The sequence below is a fragment of the Taudactylus pleione genome, unplaced genomic scaffold (genome assembly GCF_031769625.1).
Source record: "Taudactylus pleione unplaced genomic scaffold, aTauple2 ptg000017l, whole genome shotgun sequence".
Classification (NCBI taxonomy): domain Eukaryota; kingdom Metazoa; phylum Chordata; class Amphibia; order Anura; family Myobatrachidae; genus Taudactylus; species Taudactylus pleione.
Genome location: NW_028284419.1, coordinates 13,435,728 through 13,453,827, shown reverse-complemented (window position 1 = coordinate 13,453,827; position 18,100 = coordinate 13,435,728). Strand labels below are relative to the sequence as shown.

The 18,100-nt window shown below is 42.0% G+C and overlaps 1 protein-coding gene across 1 annotated transcript in view; it reads right to left on the bottom strand.

Annotated features, from left to right (window-relative positions):
- Positions 1 to 7,363: 7,363 nt before the first annotated feature.
- LOC148540816 (calcium-activated chloride channel regulator 1-like) overlaps positions 7,364 to 18,100 on the bottom strand; it is a 50,669-nt gene continuing 39,932 nt past the window's right edge. The window contains exons 9-14 of the mRNA XM_088482196.1: positions 17,071 to 17,177; positions 14,246 to 14,467; positions 12,225 to 12,495; positions 10,175 to 10,339; positions 8,316 to 8,543; positions 7,364 to 7,707 (exon numbers count right to left, since the gene is read on the bottom strand). Of these exons, the coding sequence (XP_088338322.1) occupies positions 7,364 to 7,707; positions 8,316 to 8,543; positions 10,175 to 10,339; positions 12,225 to 12,495; positions 14,246 to 14,467; positions 17,071 to 17,177 (1,337 nt within the window). The remainder of the gene's footprint in view (positions 7,708 to 8,315; positions 8,544 to 10,174; positions 10,340 to 12,224; positions 12,496 to 14,245; positions 14,468 to 17,070; positions 17,178 to 18,100) is intronic.

The following is an 18,100-nucleotide window of genomic DNA, read 5'->3' as shown; positions in this document are numbered from 1 at the left end:
GCATCCTGTTTCCACTGATCATCCTTGAGATGTTCCTACAGCTTAATTGGAGACCACTTATGGTAAATTCAGTTGATTGTATATGATTTTGAAAGGCATACACCTGTCTACATAAGGTCCCACACTTGACAGTGCATGTCAGAGCACAAACCAAGCATGAAGTCCAAGGAATTGTCTGTAGACCTCAGAGACAGGATTGTCTCGAGGCACAAATCTGGGGAAGGGTACAGAAAAATATCTGCTGCTTTGAAGGTCCCAATGAGCACAGTGGCCTCCATTATACAAAAATGGAAAAAGTTCAGAACCACCAGGACTCTTCCTAGAGTTGGCCCGCTGTCTAAACTGAATGATTGGGGGAGAAGGGCCCTAGTCAGGGAGGTGACCAAAAACCTGATGATCACTCTGTCAGAGCTACAGCATTCCTCTGTGGAGAGAGGAGAACCTTCCAGAAGGACAACCATCTCTGCAGCAATCCACCAATCAGGCCTGTATATTAGAGTGGCCAGACAGAAGCCACTACTTAGTAAAAAGTACATGGCAACCCACCTGGAGTTTGCCAAAATGCACCTGAAGGACTCTCTGGTCTGATGAGACAAAGATTTAACTTTTTGGCATGAATGCCAGGCATTGTGTTTGGAGCAAACCAGGCACCGCTCATCACCAGGCCAATACCATCCCTACAGTGAAGCATGGTGGTGGCAGCATCATGCTATGGGGATGTTTTTCAGTGGCATGAACTAGTCTAATCAGGATAGATGGAAAGATGAATTCAGCAATGTAGAGAGACATCCAGGATGAAAACCTGCTCCAGAGTGCTATTGACCTCAGACTGGGGCGACGCATACATTAGTCACATCCAGCGTGGCAGAGGAACTGGCAAGGTAGAACATTCGGTATACGTGAGTATGGTTGGTGAACAAGAAAAAATGCAGTTATGTTAAGAACACTGTAACTTACTATGCATTGTGCAAGAGCTGTTTGTGTGTACTGAGAAGAAAAAAAAGTTACTTTGCTTTGTTTTTACTAAGGTGCTTGATATATACAGTAGCAAATGCTGATTAATATCTTCACCAGCTAGTATGCTGTGTAATTAAGTACACCTGTTGACTGAACAAGAGCAGAACTCTTAGAATGTAAGCTCTCATGAGCAGGGACCTCTTCCCTCATGTGCTTCTCTTTACATTTTCTTCTACTCTCTACTCCCCATTAGGGCACCTATCACGGGACCGCCAACTCCCGGCAGCTTATTGTGAGTGCTTTAATCACTATTTCAGCAATGTATATAAGTTGTGTCCTTGTCCTGCACTGTAATGTACTGTAAGTTACTTGTTTCTTGTTCACTTATTAGTTCTATGTACTATGTAAGGCGCTGCGGAACACTTGTGGCGCCATATAAATAAAGGATAATAATAATAATAATAATAATAATAATAACTCACATACATGCTTAATTAAGCACTGCATTGCTGAAAGAGAAAAAGCGATTTTTTTTATGTGTTCTGTTTAACCCCTGCATTGCTGGAAAAAAAGAGATATATTTATTTTTCTGTGTTAAATGGGAATTACAATTGCTTTGCTGAAGAAAGAAATATATTTATATGTGTAAACTGGCTTGTAATTGCTCTTATATAAAAGCCTTACATACACCTCCTACTGTAAAAATGGAGGAAGTTTTTTGCACTACAGTAACTTTGTTGGCCTCTCATCAAAAGACAGAGGAACAAATGTTACAGTCAGTGACCCAGACAAAGGGCACAACAGGTGCTGGGCATCTGAAGAAAATGTCTGCCTTAGATGACCCAGAGGCATATTTGCTGATATTTTAGAGGGTGGCACAGCGTTTAAAATGGCCAGCAGATATTTGTGCTGATAGACTGCTCCCTATATCACTGGGGAGGCTCAGAAAGCCAATGCTGATTTGTTCTCTGCTGATGCAGAGAAATATGACCTAGTCAAAAGTGCTATTCTAGCCAGGTCAGGTGTCACTCCTTCTGGGAAAGTGCAGTGCTTCCACAAATGAGAACTCCCAGCTTTTATAGACTCAGGGAGTGAGCTAACCAGGATCTCAGAGGCTGTCCTGCCCAGGCAAGTGGAAAAGGTGCCAGGGTTAGTTGAAGTACTCTTCATGGATTCACAGAAAACTTTTCCCGAGTGCGAGTTAGCCTCACCATAAAGGGGAGCGCTTATAAGGTGGTCACCGCGGTTGGTCCTAAGCTCCCCTATACTATAATATTGGGATGCAATTTCCCAGGATTTGTTGAGCTCTTAAAGGAATCACAGTGACAACACCAATGTAAAGTCTCCAAGACCCTACCTTTGAAAAGGTAGAAGAGTGGAAAAGCACGGTGAGTCCTCTTTGGAGAGGGAACCTCTGCGCAATTGATGTCTGAAGATAGAAATCCACAACACTTTGCCCAGTTATGGCCAGACAGAAATATTTGCAGAGGTGTCATACCCAATACAGATGTTGCCATGGATGTGCTGGAAACCGCCACAGATCAGGTTCCTGGGGGCCGCTCTAGTTCACTTTACCCTACAGACGTTCTGCTGTCAGACACCTTGTCAGCAAAACAGCAAAAAGAAGCAGAAGCCTTAGTTCACAATAATCAGGATGTGTTTTCTTCCCTGCCAGGGTGCACTGCTTTAGAAGAGCACAAGATAAATACCCCTGAAGGAGTGGTTGTAAAGCAGCGACCATATCACATCCCTGAGGCACGGCAGCAAGCAGTCCAGCAAGAGGTGAAAGACATGCTCCAACTTGGGGTCACTGAGAAGTCCAGCAGTAACTGGTCAAGTCCTATTGTGTTGGTCCCTAATCCATCAGAAGCCATACATATTTGTAAGGACTTTAGGCAGCTGAATCAGGTTTCCAGGTTTGACGCATACCCACTACCACGGGTGGACGAATTAGTAGAAAATTTGGCAAGTAGCCGGTATCTTATGACACTGGACTTCACAAAGGGATATTGGCAAACTCCCTTAAGTGAGACCACCAAAGAGAAGACTGTCTTCTCGACCCCTGATGGCCTGTTTAAATATAAAATGCTCCATATTGGCCTTCATGGGGCACCAGCAACATTTCAGCGTGCCATGGATTGCCAGCTGAGGCCACACCAGGGTATGCTATAGCCTATATAGATGACATTGTCATCTATACAGAAAATTGGGAAGAACACTTGCCCAAAGTACAAGAAGTGCTAAACAGCTTACGACAGCATGGGTTTACGGCTTATCCAGCCAAGTGTACCATTGGACTTTTAGAGTCCAATTACCTCGGGTATGTGATTGGCAATGGGCAAGTGAAACCCCAACTGTGGAAAGTGGAGGTGATTCAGTCCTGGCCAAGACCCTCCACCAAGAAATAAATGAGAACTTTCCTTGGGCTGCAAGGCTACTACTGCTGTTTCATTCCAAATTTTGCGTCCAGAGCTTTAACACTGACTGAGACCCCTAAGAAGGCTCAACCGGAAAATATTCTCTGGACCAAAACAATTGTAGCAGTCTGGGAAGACATGAGGACAGCTCTGTGTTCCAAACCATTTCTGCAGACACCGGATTTCAGGAAACCCTTTGTCTTGCAAACTGACGCCTCCACGACATGCTTAGGAGCTGTTTTGTCACAGTTCATTGCAGGCGAAGAAAAGCCAATTCTCTACTTAAGTAGATAGCTGTTACCACAAGAGACAAGATATGCCATAGATGAGCTAGAATGCTTGGCGATAAAGTGGGCAGTAGAAGCCCTGAAGTATTATCTCCTGGGAAGAGAATTTGTCTTGGTCACGGATCACGCACCTCTGAGGTGGATGCACCTCAAGAAAGAAGTTAACCTCAGAGTGACACGCTGGTTCTTAACCATCCAGCAGTACAAGTTTGTCATACAGCTTCGGCTGGGAGCTCAACATAGAAATGCTGACGCATTGTCCCGGAAGTTTGAGAAACCTGAGTGGAGTCAGCTGTCGTGAAAGACTTCCCCAAGCTTGAAAAAGTGAAAGCGGGGATGTGTGGTGAGAGGGATTGTCTCTCACCTGAATTACCCATATTCTGGTGGAATCGGCTCCCTCCAAGGGAGGCTGGAGTGAAAACTGTGCGTTCTGCATTAGCAGTGGAGGTGTGGAATTCCATGGTCTCACATTTATATAGACCTAGCTAGAATAATCACTGGAGCACTAGAAGGGATTGAAACTCTCACACACCTGATGCTCATTGCCCTGATGCTGAGTAGAAGCCAGGAAGTAGGGACACAGTGTTGTAGTGCCAGGGTCCAAGGGCTATGCTGGGAGAGCATGTCCAAATTGTGGCTGCAAGCCACTGCTGACTGACTAGCACAAGGAATGCTGAGACTTTTACTGTATGTTTGTTTGTTTATTTTATGTTATGTGCCTACTGTATATGTGTGCAGGCCTAAACTCACGTATGCTAAGGTGCAGTGTTTGCTGCTATTAAAAAGCCACTGCTTTACCAAAAATACCTGCCTGTCTGGAATCCTCATATCAATACCCCATGTTACTATATATACACATTGCTTTATTCACAGCTGCTGCAGGAGTTTTGCTCTCTGCCACAGTCACATCAGTGTACTAATTGGCGAAGGTTAGCAATTAAATATTCAGTAAATACAGCAGGCATAAGCGCATTTTATGCACTTTTGCCACTTCCAAAAGTGTGCCAAATAAAGAAATTAAAGAATCATATACAGTACAGTATTTGTTCTGGTTTTTTTATTTAGATTTATATGAACAGACATTTTGAAACAGATTTTTACGAACTGAAATTATGAAACAGAGATTTAACAAAAAGCAAAACCTATAATACAATCTTTCGCTTCCATAGCTTTATTTTCTTTATAATACATTGATTTACTGCAACAAAATATATATCATCCTTGGTAAAAGCATATGTATGACTTTTAATAGTAGTGTCCAATATTATATTTGCATTTTGCATTAGTGAACACGTTAAGCCCAATTCACTAGTCAAGGCTAATTGTGCTAGTGGTGAATGTACATGAAGGGGTAACTTACGAGTTTACAAAAGTGGAGTTTTAGCCCATAGCAATCAATGAGATTCCTGCTATCATTTAACTGGTTAATTCTAGAAAATAATGGATCACATCTAAATTGTTGCTATGGGCAACATCTCCACTTTTATAAAGTTGCACTTTGGTAAATTTACCCTGAAATGTATGTTTTGCAAAGTAACATTAAGTTTAACAGTCTGTGTATCTGCTTCCCATATATTAAAATTGAATGCAATGGTATTAACACTGACAGTATTCTTAATTTAATGCAATAGTACTAATAATTAAATTTTATTACGGCACCTTTTTGTGTTGCTTAATTGTTGTTCTTGTCTGATAAGCTGGTCAATGCTAACTTAGTTCTTCTAACTAGTTAGAGAACACGAGCAATCTTTAATATGTATCACCATTTTTATAGTACAGGTTGAGTCTCCCATATCCGAAATGCTCGGGACCACGAGCATTTCGGATTTTGGATTATTCCGGCTTTCGGAATACCTGGGGGGGCTGGCCCGGCGGGTGTCACGGGAGGCCCCGGCGTGTGCTGCGGGTGGGTCCGGAATGTGTTGCGGTGGTCCGGCGGGTGATACAGGGGTCCGGCGGGGGTGTGGCGGTGGTCCGGCAGGTGCTACAGGGATCCGGCGGGTGTCGTGAGGGGTCCGGCGACTGAGGCGGAAGGGTCCGGCAGGTGAGGCGGAAGGGTCCGGCGGGTGCTGCTGTCACGAGGGGTCCGGCGGGTGCTGCGGCTGTAACGAGGGGTCCGGCGGCTGCCGCTGGGGGTCCGTGGGTGATGCGGGGGGGTGGCCTGGCGTGTGGACCATGCCCACACCACTAGTCATTGGCCGCTGATACTAGTGACGTCACGACGTCGTCACATATGCACCGAAATATTCCGGTTTTTGGAATATTTCGGTTTTTAGAATAACAGATATGGGAGACTCAACCTGTATTGTATCTTCATACTCATTAGAGATGTTCCAGTACTTTTATTTAGTTCAGAGTCATAAATAAGTTATATACTCAATAGCTGTAAATTTGTGTTTCGATAGATGCTTTAGCTATCTGTCCATTGGATTACTGTGCTGAGTTGCCAGAGAAGATAAAAGAAACATTATAGGTGCAATAAGGATTAGATTGTTTATAATGTCTATGTAAACATATAGCATAGACATACAATGGCCTATGATTGGCTATAAAAGTGTGACTGAACCCCTTTTCCCATGATGCAATTGGTCATGGACGAGCTGGCAACAAAGACTGGGATGATGATGATGGTGGCTACCCATGCCTGTTGGAAATAGGTTTTAAATCAGCACTTCCCAAGATTTCCATGAGGGTCCCTTATATGTTTTATTTATACATTAGCAGAATGCATTGTATTGAGGGGTTGTGTACGAGATGCCGGCGCGCGGGATCCCGGCCTTCAGATTCCTGACACTTGTATCCTGACAGGATTAGGATACCGGCACCTGTGGGTAGCTATCCTAACTCTCCTCCCTCTCCCTATCCCTAACTCTAAACCCTAGGTGCCTAAACCTAACCTCCCCCTCCCTGCACCCTAAACCTAACCCTCCCCACTTAGTGCCTAATCCTCCCCATAGTACCTAACCCTAACCTTCCCCTCACTACTTACTTTTGGGACTCCGGCGTCGGCATTTTGAATGTCAAAATCCCCGCTTTCGGTATTATGACCGCATCCCGTATTAAGACATACAAAATATTGTGATATGTGTTGAAAGTCTCTGGGCAAATTAAGGCCACAGAACGTGGTATTAGTTGCCATTTGCCATCGACCATTTATAGATGGTCTTACTAGAGAATTGATCATGACCAGTGATTCTTAAATTACAACTAGTTTTCACAATGAATAATATAATTAATAGTCAATTATCAGAAAACTATAAATCTGTGTAGAGCTCCATTACCGGCTATGAAGAAGTACAGTCATGAAAAGATATTGTCAATGACAATAATCAGAAGCTGTATACCTGAGTATCAGTGTTAACTCCTCCCACTTTTCCAGCAATACCTCCTACTATAACATTTGCCCCTCCCTTTTTAAACAGTTACATTTTTAATACCTAACAAGTTTTGTGAGATGAGTCAGTTATTGTACCACATTTCCTATAGGGCTTTTGTTGTTTGTTTGCTTTCTTGTTTTTTTTTTTTAAGGACTTCCAGAGCTGCATTATTAGCCTTTCATAAGCACATTTATATGTTGCCATGATTTATTATAGTGTAAAATGACTGACACTGATATTTTTCCCACTATGTAACTTAATAGACCTCAAGTAGCATTTTCTTTTTGTTTTCCAAATCCTTGTTTGATTACTTTCCAGCTGTGTCTCAAACATGGAAAGTAGTAGTTAATGTTGCCACAAGAGTGAGAAGCAGTGTGCTCATTGTTATTGATATGCCAATGCCTGAATTGCCTGGTGGTGGTGGTAAGAACAGTGCTGCCCGTGCCAAATTAGATGGTTCTGACTTTTGATTGCTCTTGTCTATAGCAACCAATGTAAAATAAAAGACTGTCCCATTTTGAATAACAATATTTTCGGGAGTAAAGCTGAACTGTTCTCTGGAGCCGGCTTCCAGTGGAATAAGACTGGAGACATTGATAGCTGTGCCATTCTGAAGTTTGCCTATTAATGCCTGGCTGTTGAAACTCATTCGTAAGTCATAACTTGAAGCTGAAAATTGAAAAATATAAAACATAAATGATCATATAACTTACCAAATCACATATAGAGTAATTCATTAATTCTACTTTCATTCCCACATTCCCCTCCCCACACATGGCCAGCCAAATTGGATCTGTTACTCAGGTCAAGGGGGTGGATATTTTCTGGCCTGTTATTATAACTAAAGAATTACTGTAGAAACAGATGACTAGCGTTCATCTTCCAAATGTATTATCCAACCGGCCATCTGATCAGGTTTTATGTGGATTTCTGACATTGTGCTAGTTTTGGTACCACACACTGTGATATTGAGCAGCTGTTAAAAGCCAGAGTAGCTAATACATCACAGTTACAACCATTCTACCCAGATTATGAATAATTCCACAAAGATCTGTTTTTTTCCAGCTATTTAGGCCAGGGGCAGATTTTGGGCAAGAGATGGCTCAAGAGACCAAAATACCTGGGCCCTCTCCATATTCCAATGTAAGTGCCATTTAGTTAGAGCTTTCATACCCTTACAGCCACAAATGTTTAAATACACTTTAGAGTTTTGAATTAAATCAAGCAGAATGTTAATGTTAGTTTCACCCAGGTAAATAATTACATTTAGCACATACCATTTCCCTGATCCAGGTCATCGCCAGTTGCTGTCCAAGACAGTATGATTTGTTGGCCTACAATAACTGCCACCAAGTCAATGATTTTACTAGGCTTAAAGACATCTGTTTTAGTTTCTGGTACATCTGATATGATAAAGGCACCTCCTGAAGATATACGGCTGAAAGTTCCCAAATTCTGAGGTTCAGAGGTAGGTTTTGGCTTTGGTGGGTTGCTGATTATAGTACCTATTAAGAGAAATGTGTCAATGGTGAGGGGTTTTCACTACTTTAGATGATGAAGTGTGGTAGAATATATAAGCTGTAGGTTGTAAGATGAGTAAAAGACAAATCTACTTAAAAATGAACATGTTTCATTATTTAAGTTGTTATTAAGGGAGCCCAGAGGCCATTTCAAACTTAGAGATTTCTGCTTTTCTTTAAGACAGTCATTTATTTTCTTTCTGATCACCCCTAGTTTATATGAATGTTAAATGATGCCGTCATCGATAGTTAAATGATTACACAAGTAAGACGCCATTTAAATCAAAATTAGATTTCTCTGTGGATTGTGAATAAACATTTTGGACTTGTCAAATAAACTCAGTGTACCATTCCAGAACTTTTTGGTTATTGTCTGTACTTTATTTATTTTTTAACAATTTCAGCTAAACTCTTACAAGTTTTGCATACAGGCAGACAGAACACTATGGCTCACACTTAGTATAATAATTGTAAATGAAATTTCAGACTGTCCAAGTTATTCGATGATAAGGAATGTTTTTATTCACTATTGTACAAATATTAATAATGCTAGAGCTTTTCCTCTCTGATTATAAACTCTAGGACCACTGAAGGCAAGATTACAGTAGATTTATTTACAATGTTGTAGTATATTTTGGAGAACAAATATCTAGTAATTTGTACAATAAATAGTACTTTACAATAGCAATATGCTAGGACAGTGGTTCCCAATGTTTTTTGAATCACAGCATCTAATAGTGTCAAAAAATTTTCCATGGCACCCCTAGGCCAAAAATTTCTTGTTGAGAAATTAAGAAAGATATATTAAATTAAGTAAATTGTGCTTATATGTCACCCTTAGGTTCAGTTATTTGGTGGCAGACAGGACTGCACTGCTGGTTATCCACATATTTTATGAGTGGCAGCCACCAGCAATGGTTTTGCCCATAACATTGACCAAAAATATTTTTATTTGATACTGGACCACCAACTTGTGGCAGCCTTGAAAGTGTCCTGTGGCCATGGCACCCAGTTTGGTAACCACTGTGCTAGGGGTAACACAAGCATAGGGGAAATATTTGGAGTCCACCTAATAAAGCAGGAATGCTCCATAGGATTTGTATAAAAACAAAAGGTATAAATAGCATTAAATACATATATTAAGGAAAAATTGCTTTGCATTGACATATTTTATGATTGTGTTGTTTTTGTTTTTATACCATCAGGTAGCCATTAGAGGTTGGAGCCAGGAACAATGTACTTGGGCCTACCTAAGAACTCAGCTGTTGTGGATTATTATAGGATATAAGGGCGACCTCCAATAAGGCCACGGCCCCATCCACCCTAGGGATATCCAATATTCGCCAATAGGCACAGGGGAAGATTGAGGACAGATATCTGCACATACCAATAGCTTTATATAGGTCTGTGAGGTTATACACCACTAATCAGTCCAAGAAGCCCCTGCACTGGAGACCCATTTCCTTTCTGTGGACCTGACAACATTTATCAAGTGACATCTATAGTTAGTTAAAGAAGAAGGCAGACAAGTAATGTAGTATATGCATTTGAAAAAATAACAATCCAAATTAAATGTTATAAATATTAGTATTTCATTATTGATTAAATATTATTACCTTTCTCAACATAACCAGGTAGGTATAGTGCTCGATTGTTTGGTACGGCAACTTTTCCACCTTTGTCTTGATTCTCAACACGCGCTTTCAGGTTGTATCTGCCATTTCTTTGGTATTTAGTGAAGTATCTGGAATAAATGCCGTCATTCTTGAAAATATCGGCACCTTAAAGGAAAGCACAAAGTAAAGCAAATACATAAACTGTTACACTGCTCATAACGGTAATAGAGCATGATGCATGGGGCGTTCCTGCGAGGTAATGGGGGTGGCTAATCAGATGCACAGGTATGTTGTTTATTATGTGGTTGTAGCGGGCGAGGTGCTTTTAGTGGTTGCCTTCAGGGATGCAGAATCGTTCAAATAGGAGGCCATATTCAGGAGGATAATCTGCATCTGCCAAAGGGCTGGAGCAAGTTTTCGATGGTGCAGCCAATGTATTATCTAAAGACACACCAAGAGGTATTGAGTGTCTAAGGTCACTGACAGTGGGCATCTCGGTCCTGTCACATTCAGATGCACGCATAAACACCAGGGAAGGGCTTTGTAGCAGCATTAGCATAAAATCACAGATGTGACTGCGGCAAAAAAACCCAGACATGGGGGCGCAGCTGCGTCTGACTCAAAATCAGGCCCAATAATGTTTGAATTATTTAGTAAACAATAATTTGGTTATCTTAATATCTTAAGGAGGAACTCTAAACCCCTACTGTAGAGAACCGTATTAAGCACTGCTGTAGTTGTCCATGCAGCTGTAGGTGTGTGTTTGTGTATCTCTAATAGGGAAAGTAGATTCAAATCCATCAGTTCTAGGATTGAAGTGAATGAATATTCACTATATAAAGTGCTGCAGAATATGCTGCCACTATATAAACAAAGAGTAATAATAGTTAGAGGATACATTTTAATACTTATTTATTTATTACCAGTTATTTATATAGTGCACACATATTCCGCTGTGCTTTACAGAGAATATCTGTCCCTGCCCCAATGGGGCTTACAATCTATATTCCCAACCACATGCACACACACAGACACACTAGGGTTAATTTTTTTGGAGGGCCAATTAACCTACCAGTATATTTTTGGACTGTGGGAGGAAACTGGAGTACCCAGAGGAAACCCACGCAAGCAAAGGGAGAACATGCAAACTCCACACAGTCGTGGCCGTAGTGGGAATTGAACCCACAACCTCTGTGCTGTGAGGCAGTAATGCTAACCATTACACTGTCTGTGCTGCCCATATGCATCTAATTTTGGAGATCTAATTGTTTAGTAGGTGGGCTGCACAAAGATATCTTAAGAAAACCCATGTTACCCAATGACTGGACAAACACACTAATGTGGTCCTTGGCTGGCAGGATAAATTCTAATAACATTTTGGGGCTTATGTAATAGGGTGCGAGCTGCAGCCGCTGCTGGAACTTCTGCAACTCTTCCCATACTTTTAAGGCGGCAATCTTTTAAAACAGCTGGTTTTGCCTTTAAAATGATTGCCGCTTTAACAATACAGGAAGACTCACAGGAGTTCCCACATTGACCTCAGCTCGCACCCTATTACATAAGCCCCTTTATCTAAAAATGTGAATGTGACTGTGGGTAGTTTAATAATGGTCACACATGCAGAAACATACGTACTGTATATCTGTCAGTTTGCTGATACTGTCTGCAACATCACTGTGTGATATCAGTATAAACACAGGGCCAGATAATAAACTGATTGACACCAATATAATTTATGTGCAATTCTAAAATTGCATTTTGCTTAGGATAAAAGAACCTATTTTCAAAGAATAAACAGTTTCATGTCTCTTCATGGCAGATTTATTAAGCCTTGCAGAGTGATAAAGATGGAAAAGTTGCCCAAAGCCATCAACCAGCTTCTAACTATAATGTATCTAGCACAGTTGTGGAAATGACAGTTAAAAGCCGATTGGTTGCTTTGAGCAACTACTCTACTTTATCTTTCTCCAATGCTTGATACATCTCCCCCATTGTATCTTCAAATACCCCACCAATATATAAATAAATACTTTAGCATCAAAATCCTCACCTGCTCCATTGTCCAAAAGCTGCAGTGTAACAACACTTCCATTCTGTGCTTCAATAAAAGCAGTAACCTTTACTCCTGTAACTGGAGCAAACCCCTGGGTTACCGTCACATACACAATCAGTGGACTGGGGTACCGGCTTGTGTCACTGTTCATGTATGCTTCAGCTACAATTGGCGGCACATTTGGATTGGCTGCTCTGGAACTCACTGTTAAACCAAGAACTTGCTCTGCTGGTTGAGCGTTACATAAGCTGTATTCCCAAGCACCTCTCTGCAATGAAATGCACACATTGTGGTTATAGTTTAAGGTGATAGAAAATTTAGAAGCATAACTATAAGATTATAAAAAAATATTGTATTGTTTTATGCTGAAGAAATTAGAAACTGATGTCACCCAAACCTGTTTCCATAAGAGTCTTTTTCAAAAATAATTGTGAGTAGCCTACATGTCAGATATTATTTGTTTTACATTTTTTAAGCAGCAGTTAATACATTGGATCATCTTTTATTGCAGTATTATAGACCAACTTCATATTTTATTAAGTCACATTACACTTGTTTACTGTAAAATGTATAACCGTAATTGCCTATTTTTCCAAATTTCCAGGGAACTCACAAACTTGGGGAGTTCTTCCTACTCCCAGGAGAAGACACTTCTCTTACTATGAATCGTGTCATAGCAGCTCCTCTCCCTGCAATGTATTGTGACATGGTTTATGGCGCCATGCCCCTGCCTTTCTTACATGACCTTTAAGTTCGTCATACAGTAATGCCGCAATGTGTGGCATTATGCAGTGGGGAACGGGACCACAGCGATGTGACTCACCATGAATTACGCAAACATATCCCTAGACCTCGCACCTTGGTAAAACCATGTAAAGCTGGGTACACACCTGACATATATCTGCAGATGATGGTTGTTCATACACACTGAACAACCATCATCTGTCTTCTGACCACGGGTCCCGCTGGCCGGGGCGTGTACTGTTCCCCTCCCCACGGCCTCTGCTGCAAGTGTACGGGTGGTCGGGAGAAAGTCCATACACACAGCACGATGGACAGATATATCTGCATATATATCTGCCATCAGTTGTGCAGCACAGCCGACATGATATGTCTGTGAACGGCGTCATTCACAGACATATCGCTGGTACGCACTTGCCGACAGGGACATGATATATTGGCGGATCATTTGATTGATCAATAAATCTGCCAGTGTGTACCCAGCATTACACTGCAGATTTAAAACTTTCAAAGAGATTTATAGTTGGGAAGGGCATGTCCTAGCTTATTACTACATTCAGTCTAAAACAAAGCAGCCCAGTATTTCTTTGCTAAATGCAAAATCAGTATTTTCTCTGCATGCAAAACAATATAAAAACTGCACGCCTTGCACGTGACATGAACAATATCTAATGAGGAAGCAAAATGCTCCTTTTTTTTCTTACTGTAACTCTGGATAAGATCTTATGGGCCTAACTCCAAGTCGATTGCGTCTGCGGCAACTACCCTATGGCTGCGGCATTTATTGTGCTGACATTCATATCCTAATGTGAAAATCGGCAGAACTCATTTGCAAATCTGTGCATCTGATAGCGCAAGTCTATCCCGCCCACTTTTCTAGCATCCACAGATGCGGTCACCATCAGAAATAGCCTCTCCGTGCACTTTGATTCTCACTACCCAGTTCTACTCAGAAATGCCTACTTCATACTGGTACCGTTCGCACAAGATGCACTCATGAATCTACTTGCGAATTTCGACACATCGTGTGGCACAAGAACACACCCTGTTTTGTGATTCAGACACATGCACAGTTGGCTAAGAATCAGGAGATGCATCCGTTTTTAACTCAGGCCCTATATGTGTAAATTTTAACATGGATAAAGTAAAAAATATGGCAGCTCCAAATAATTTGTACATTAAAATATGAAGGGAAGACAAGACACCTGCTTAGAATGAACCATTATACAGTTTTTTTACAAATTCATTTTATTGCTACCTAAAATTTGGTACCATACCTCTGCGGTGCCTGGGATCATTAGACGAGCTGACTTTGAGATCGGATCACTGACAAACTGGTCATTTATATAAACTTTCCCATTTGGATCTGTTAGCTTGATATTTGGAATTGCGCTGGTCCATGTCACCAAAAAGAAAGTGTCATTCCCTACAGAATTGTCGATGGTAACTTTGCCAGTCAGACATTGATTTTGTTGTATTGTTGTTGCAGTACTCTCAATCTGTTCAAGGAAGACAAACAAGTTTAGCATTATGTAAAAATATAACCCCCAGCCCTGTAAAGGCAATACAAGTGCAGAAGGGCAGTTTTGTAGTTATTTAGCCCATTACACACTATTACAGTACCATTGGATATACAATTCAGGTGGAGGAATCTAATGCTGGGTACACACTGTCTGACATATCATCTGTTCAATTGAACGGGTTGGGTATGAGGTCCCAGCGGTTGGGATGCCGCTGGTCAGAATATCGACAGTGGCATCCTGACCATCAGAATTCCGATACCCATAAGGAACAAGGTAAGTCTAACCCTCCCTCCCTGGTGCCTAACCCTAACCCTCTCCATAACCCCCAATACTTTCCTTCGGTATGTCGGTGGTCGGGATGCCGGTCCTGGGATCCCAACGCGATTTCGGTATATTATGTGTGCATTGTCCAGTGTGCTGCACAGCCAATGCCCAATATATCTGCAATGTAAATGTCCGTCTAGTTGTGACATCAGTCACGAAGATTCGGGCAGTTTTATGCAGAACATATGTTCAGCACAGAACTTATGCTCTGCACAGTCTGAAGATGATTCTAGCTACCAGAGTCAAACTCAGATACAGATATATACAAGGGCTGATTGAAAAGTAATGAGACTGCAATGCCTCTCTTTTTTTTGTCCCACAGGAAGACGTGTCAACGCTATGCGGGTATTGCAGAGCTCATGTATGTGAACCTGGGGTTGGACTGCCATAGTCCTCTTTGTTTGGTCACAGCGAGTGGAAGATCTTCATACGTTTCATCATGGCGGATGAGGAAAATGTGTCTGTGAGATTACATCAGAGATGTGTGATTGAATTTTGTGTTGAACTTGGAAAAAGTGGAAATGAAACTCATGAAATGTTAAGGTAATCATACAGTGGAGAAACAATCAGTCATGCTGCAGCATTTCGGTGGTGGAAGCACTTCAAAGAGGGTAATATGTGAGTGTCCGACTAAGCGCATTTACACAAACTTTCGTCACATGTCACAATTGATGTCAGGAAATTGGGTATCCTCTCCGACATTTGAACAGTGGGCCTGATTCAGACTCTGTCGCAAGCGCAGAGCACTCGCAACCGGGTCGATGTTTGCCCACTGGGCATGCGCACGACGGAGCCAGCTCCGTCATGCGCATGTGCGAGACCCGGCTAGCGACTGGTGCTCCGTCGCTCCGGGTCTCGCACCTAAGGGGGCGAGCTGTCAATGGTGAGTGACAGCTCGCTCTGTTTGGTGGGCGGGCCGGGGGGGTGGCCGGCCAAACAGAGGCGTTCCCAACGGAATGCTTGCCGTTTGGGGGCGGCCCCACTGACATCACCAGTGAGAGTGGGAGAGCTTCCGGCTCTGTTAGAGCCGAAAGCTCTCTGGGGCTTGCGGCCACGAGACCCTACCACAAGGGTCTCGTCGCAAGCCCGATGGTCGCAATGGTCTTGACCATCGTGACCATCAACCTATGCGAGCGGCCAGCTCCAAAAAAGAAAAAAACGCCCTGATTCACAGCGAGCGCTCTTTCAGAGCGTCCATCTCTGAATCAGGCCCAGTGTTCTTGCACGATTCAACTCATTGGGGTCTATGTACTAAGCAGTGATAAGAGACAGAGTGAAAAGTGATAAGTCAGTGATAAGGTGCCAGCCAGTCAGCTCCCAACTGTCATTTTTCAAACACAGCCTGTGAGATGGCAGTTGGGAGCTGATTGGCTGGCACCTTATCACTGACTTATCACTTTTCACTCTGTCTCTTATCACTGCTTAGTACATAGACCCCATTGTGCTTTTCTGTGAGATTTCTGAGCACTCACCTGGCACACACGTGATGCATTTTTAGTTCCTTTGTCACAATATGCTGAACCCGTTCGAATGAGATGCCAAGTGAAGCTGAAAGTTCATGTAAAGTTAAACTTCTGTCATTTTGAAAGATCTCCACAACTTTAGCAATGTTGACATCTGTAACCGCGGTGGATGGTCTTCCAGAATGCGCTTCGTCAGACACTCACTTATTACCCTCTTTGAAGTGCTTCCATCACTGAAATACTGCAGCATGGCTAAATGTTTCTCCGCCGTATGCTTACCGTAACATTTTAAGAGTTACATTTCCGCTTTTTCCAAGTTTAACACAAATTCAATCACACATCTCTGACGTAATCTCACAGACACATCTTCCTCATCTGCCATGACGAAAAGTACTAAGATCTTCCACCTGCTGTGACCAAACAAAGAAGACTAATGCAGTCCAACTGCAGGTTCAGACACATCGATTTATAAGCTTCACAATAACCAGCATAGCATTGCCACATCTACCTATGGGACAGAGAAACATAGGCAGTCTCAATACATTTCAATCAGCTCACATATATATTGAAGAGTATCCATACCTGTTACCTGTCAATAACTTACCAGTCTCATTACTTTTTAGAGTCATAAATACATAAAAAGCTTAATAATGATGCATGGTTATACATTTTTCATGGACATGCCAAGTACAAAAAAGCACATTTGTGTTAAAAATGGGGCTTGTGTCTCAGTCTGAATGACCCCAAAAGATTTATTTTTTTGGTATGTTTTAATTACATGTCATGACATACCTGAACAGACTGCCGTATATCATCTCCTCTGCTGGATTTGATCCCACTGAAGGAGTCAATCAAACCATTTGTTTCAACTTTATCTGATGCATAAAGTTGTAAACCACCTGTGCACAAAATTAAATTCTACTGAAATTCATGGTGAAAAAAATGACAAAGTTATTAAACGTCTATTGGACAAAGTGTGTCATGTGTAAATCATTTAACAACTAAAATATAACCATAAATAAAGACATTGAGACTTAGATTTTGCAGAAACTTTTATCTATTTATTAAATGAAATATATTTATTTAAGGTAAAGTATGCTGGCAAAGACAGGACAGACAAATCAGCCCAATCTACAATGCACAAAAACAACCAACAACATGCTTTGCAGGAGGATAACACCCAAGGTGCACAAACACAACTGTAAAGCTCCTTTAAACAACAAATGTATCCACTCAACCTTGTACTTTGGCTACCCACCCATTTGGGTGACATTGCCCCCTGTCAAGATGGTACAACCAACTAGCAGTCTATGAAGGGACTGAGCACTCCTAAACTAAATATTTGCACTGAGACTGACCTGTGCTTTGGACTACAGCCCAAACCCCTTATATAAATTAAGTACCCTGCACTACCATAGGCTACTTATACCCCTTTCAGACATACCGTGACATACAGACATACTCGGTAGCTGACCCTTAAATCGACCAGGGAATTTCTCCGGACTTAAGACCCGGGAAATTACACTGCTTATGTCTGAATGGTGCTACCCGGGAATTTACTCCTGAGCTTCACCAAACAGCTTGTGATTGGCCGGACATGGCTGCCTGTTGATTACATCATCAGAGGCTGCCGTAGAGTGGAGGACAGACGCCACACTTGGTGGGTAGATATCAGCACTACAAGGCTGATTTTGGTGCCGGCAGGGGACATAAGAATAGCTGCAGAGGAGGGCAGCTGCCATACATTCTGCCGCGCTACAAGGGTGAATTTGGTGCTGACAGGGGACAGAGGGCCTCATTCAGACCTGCTCATGAGTGCTAT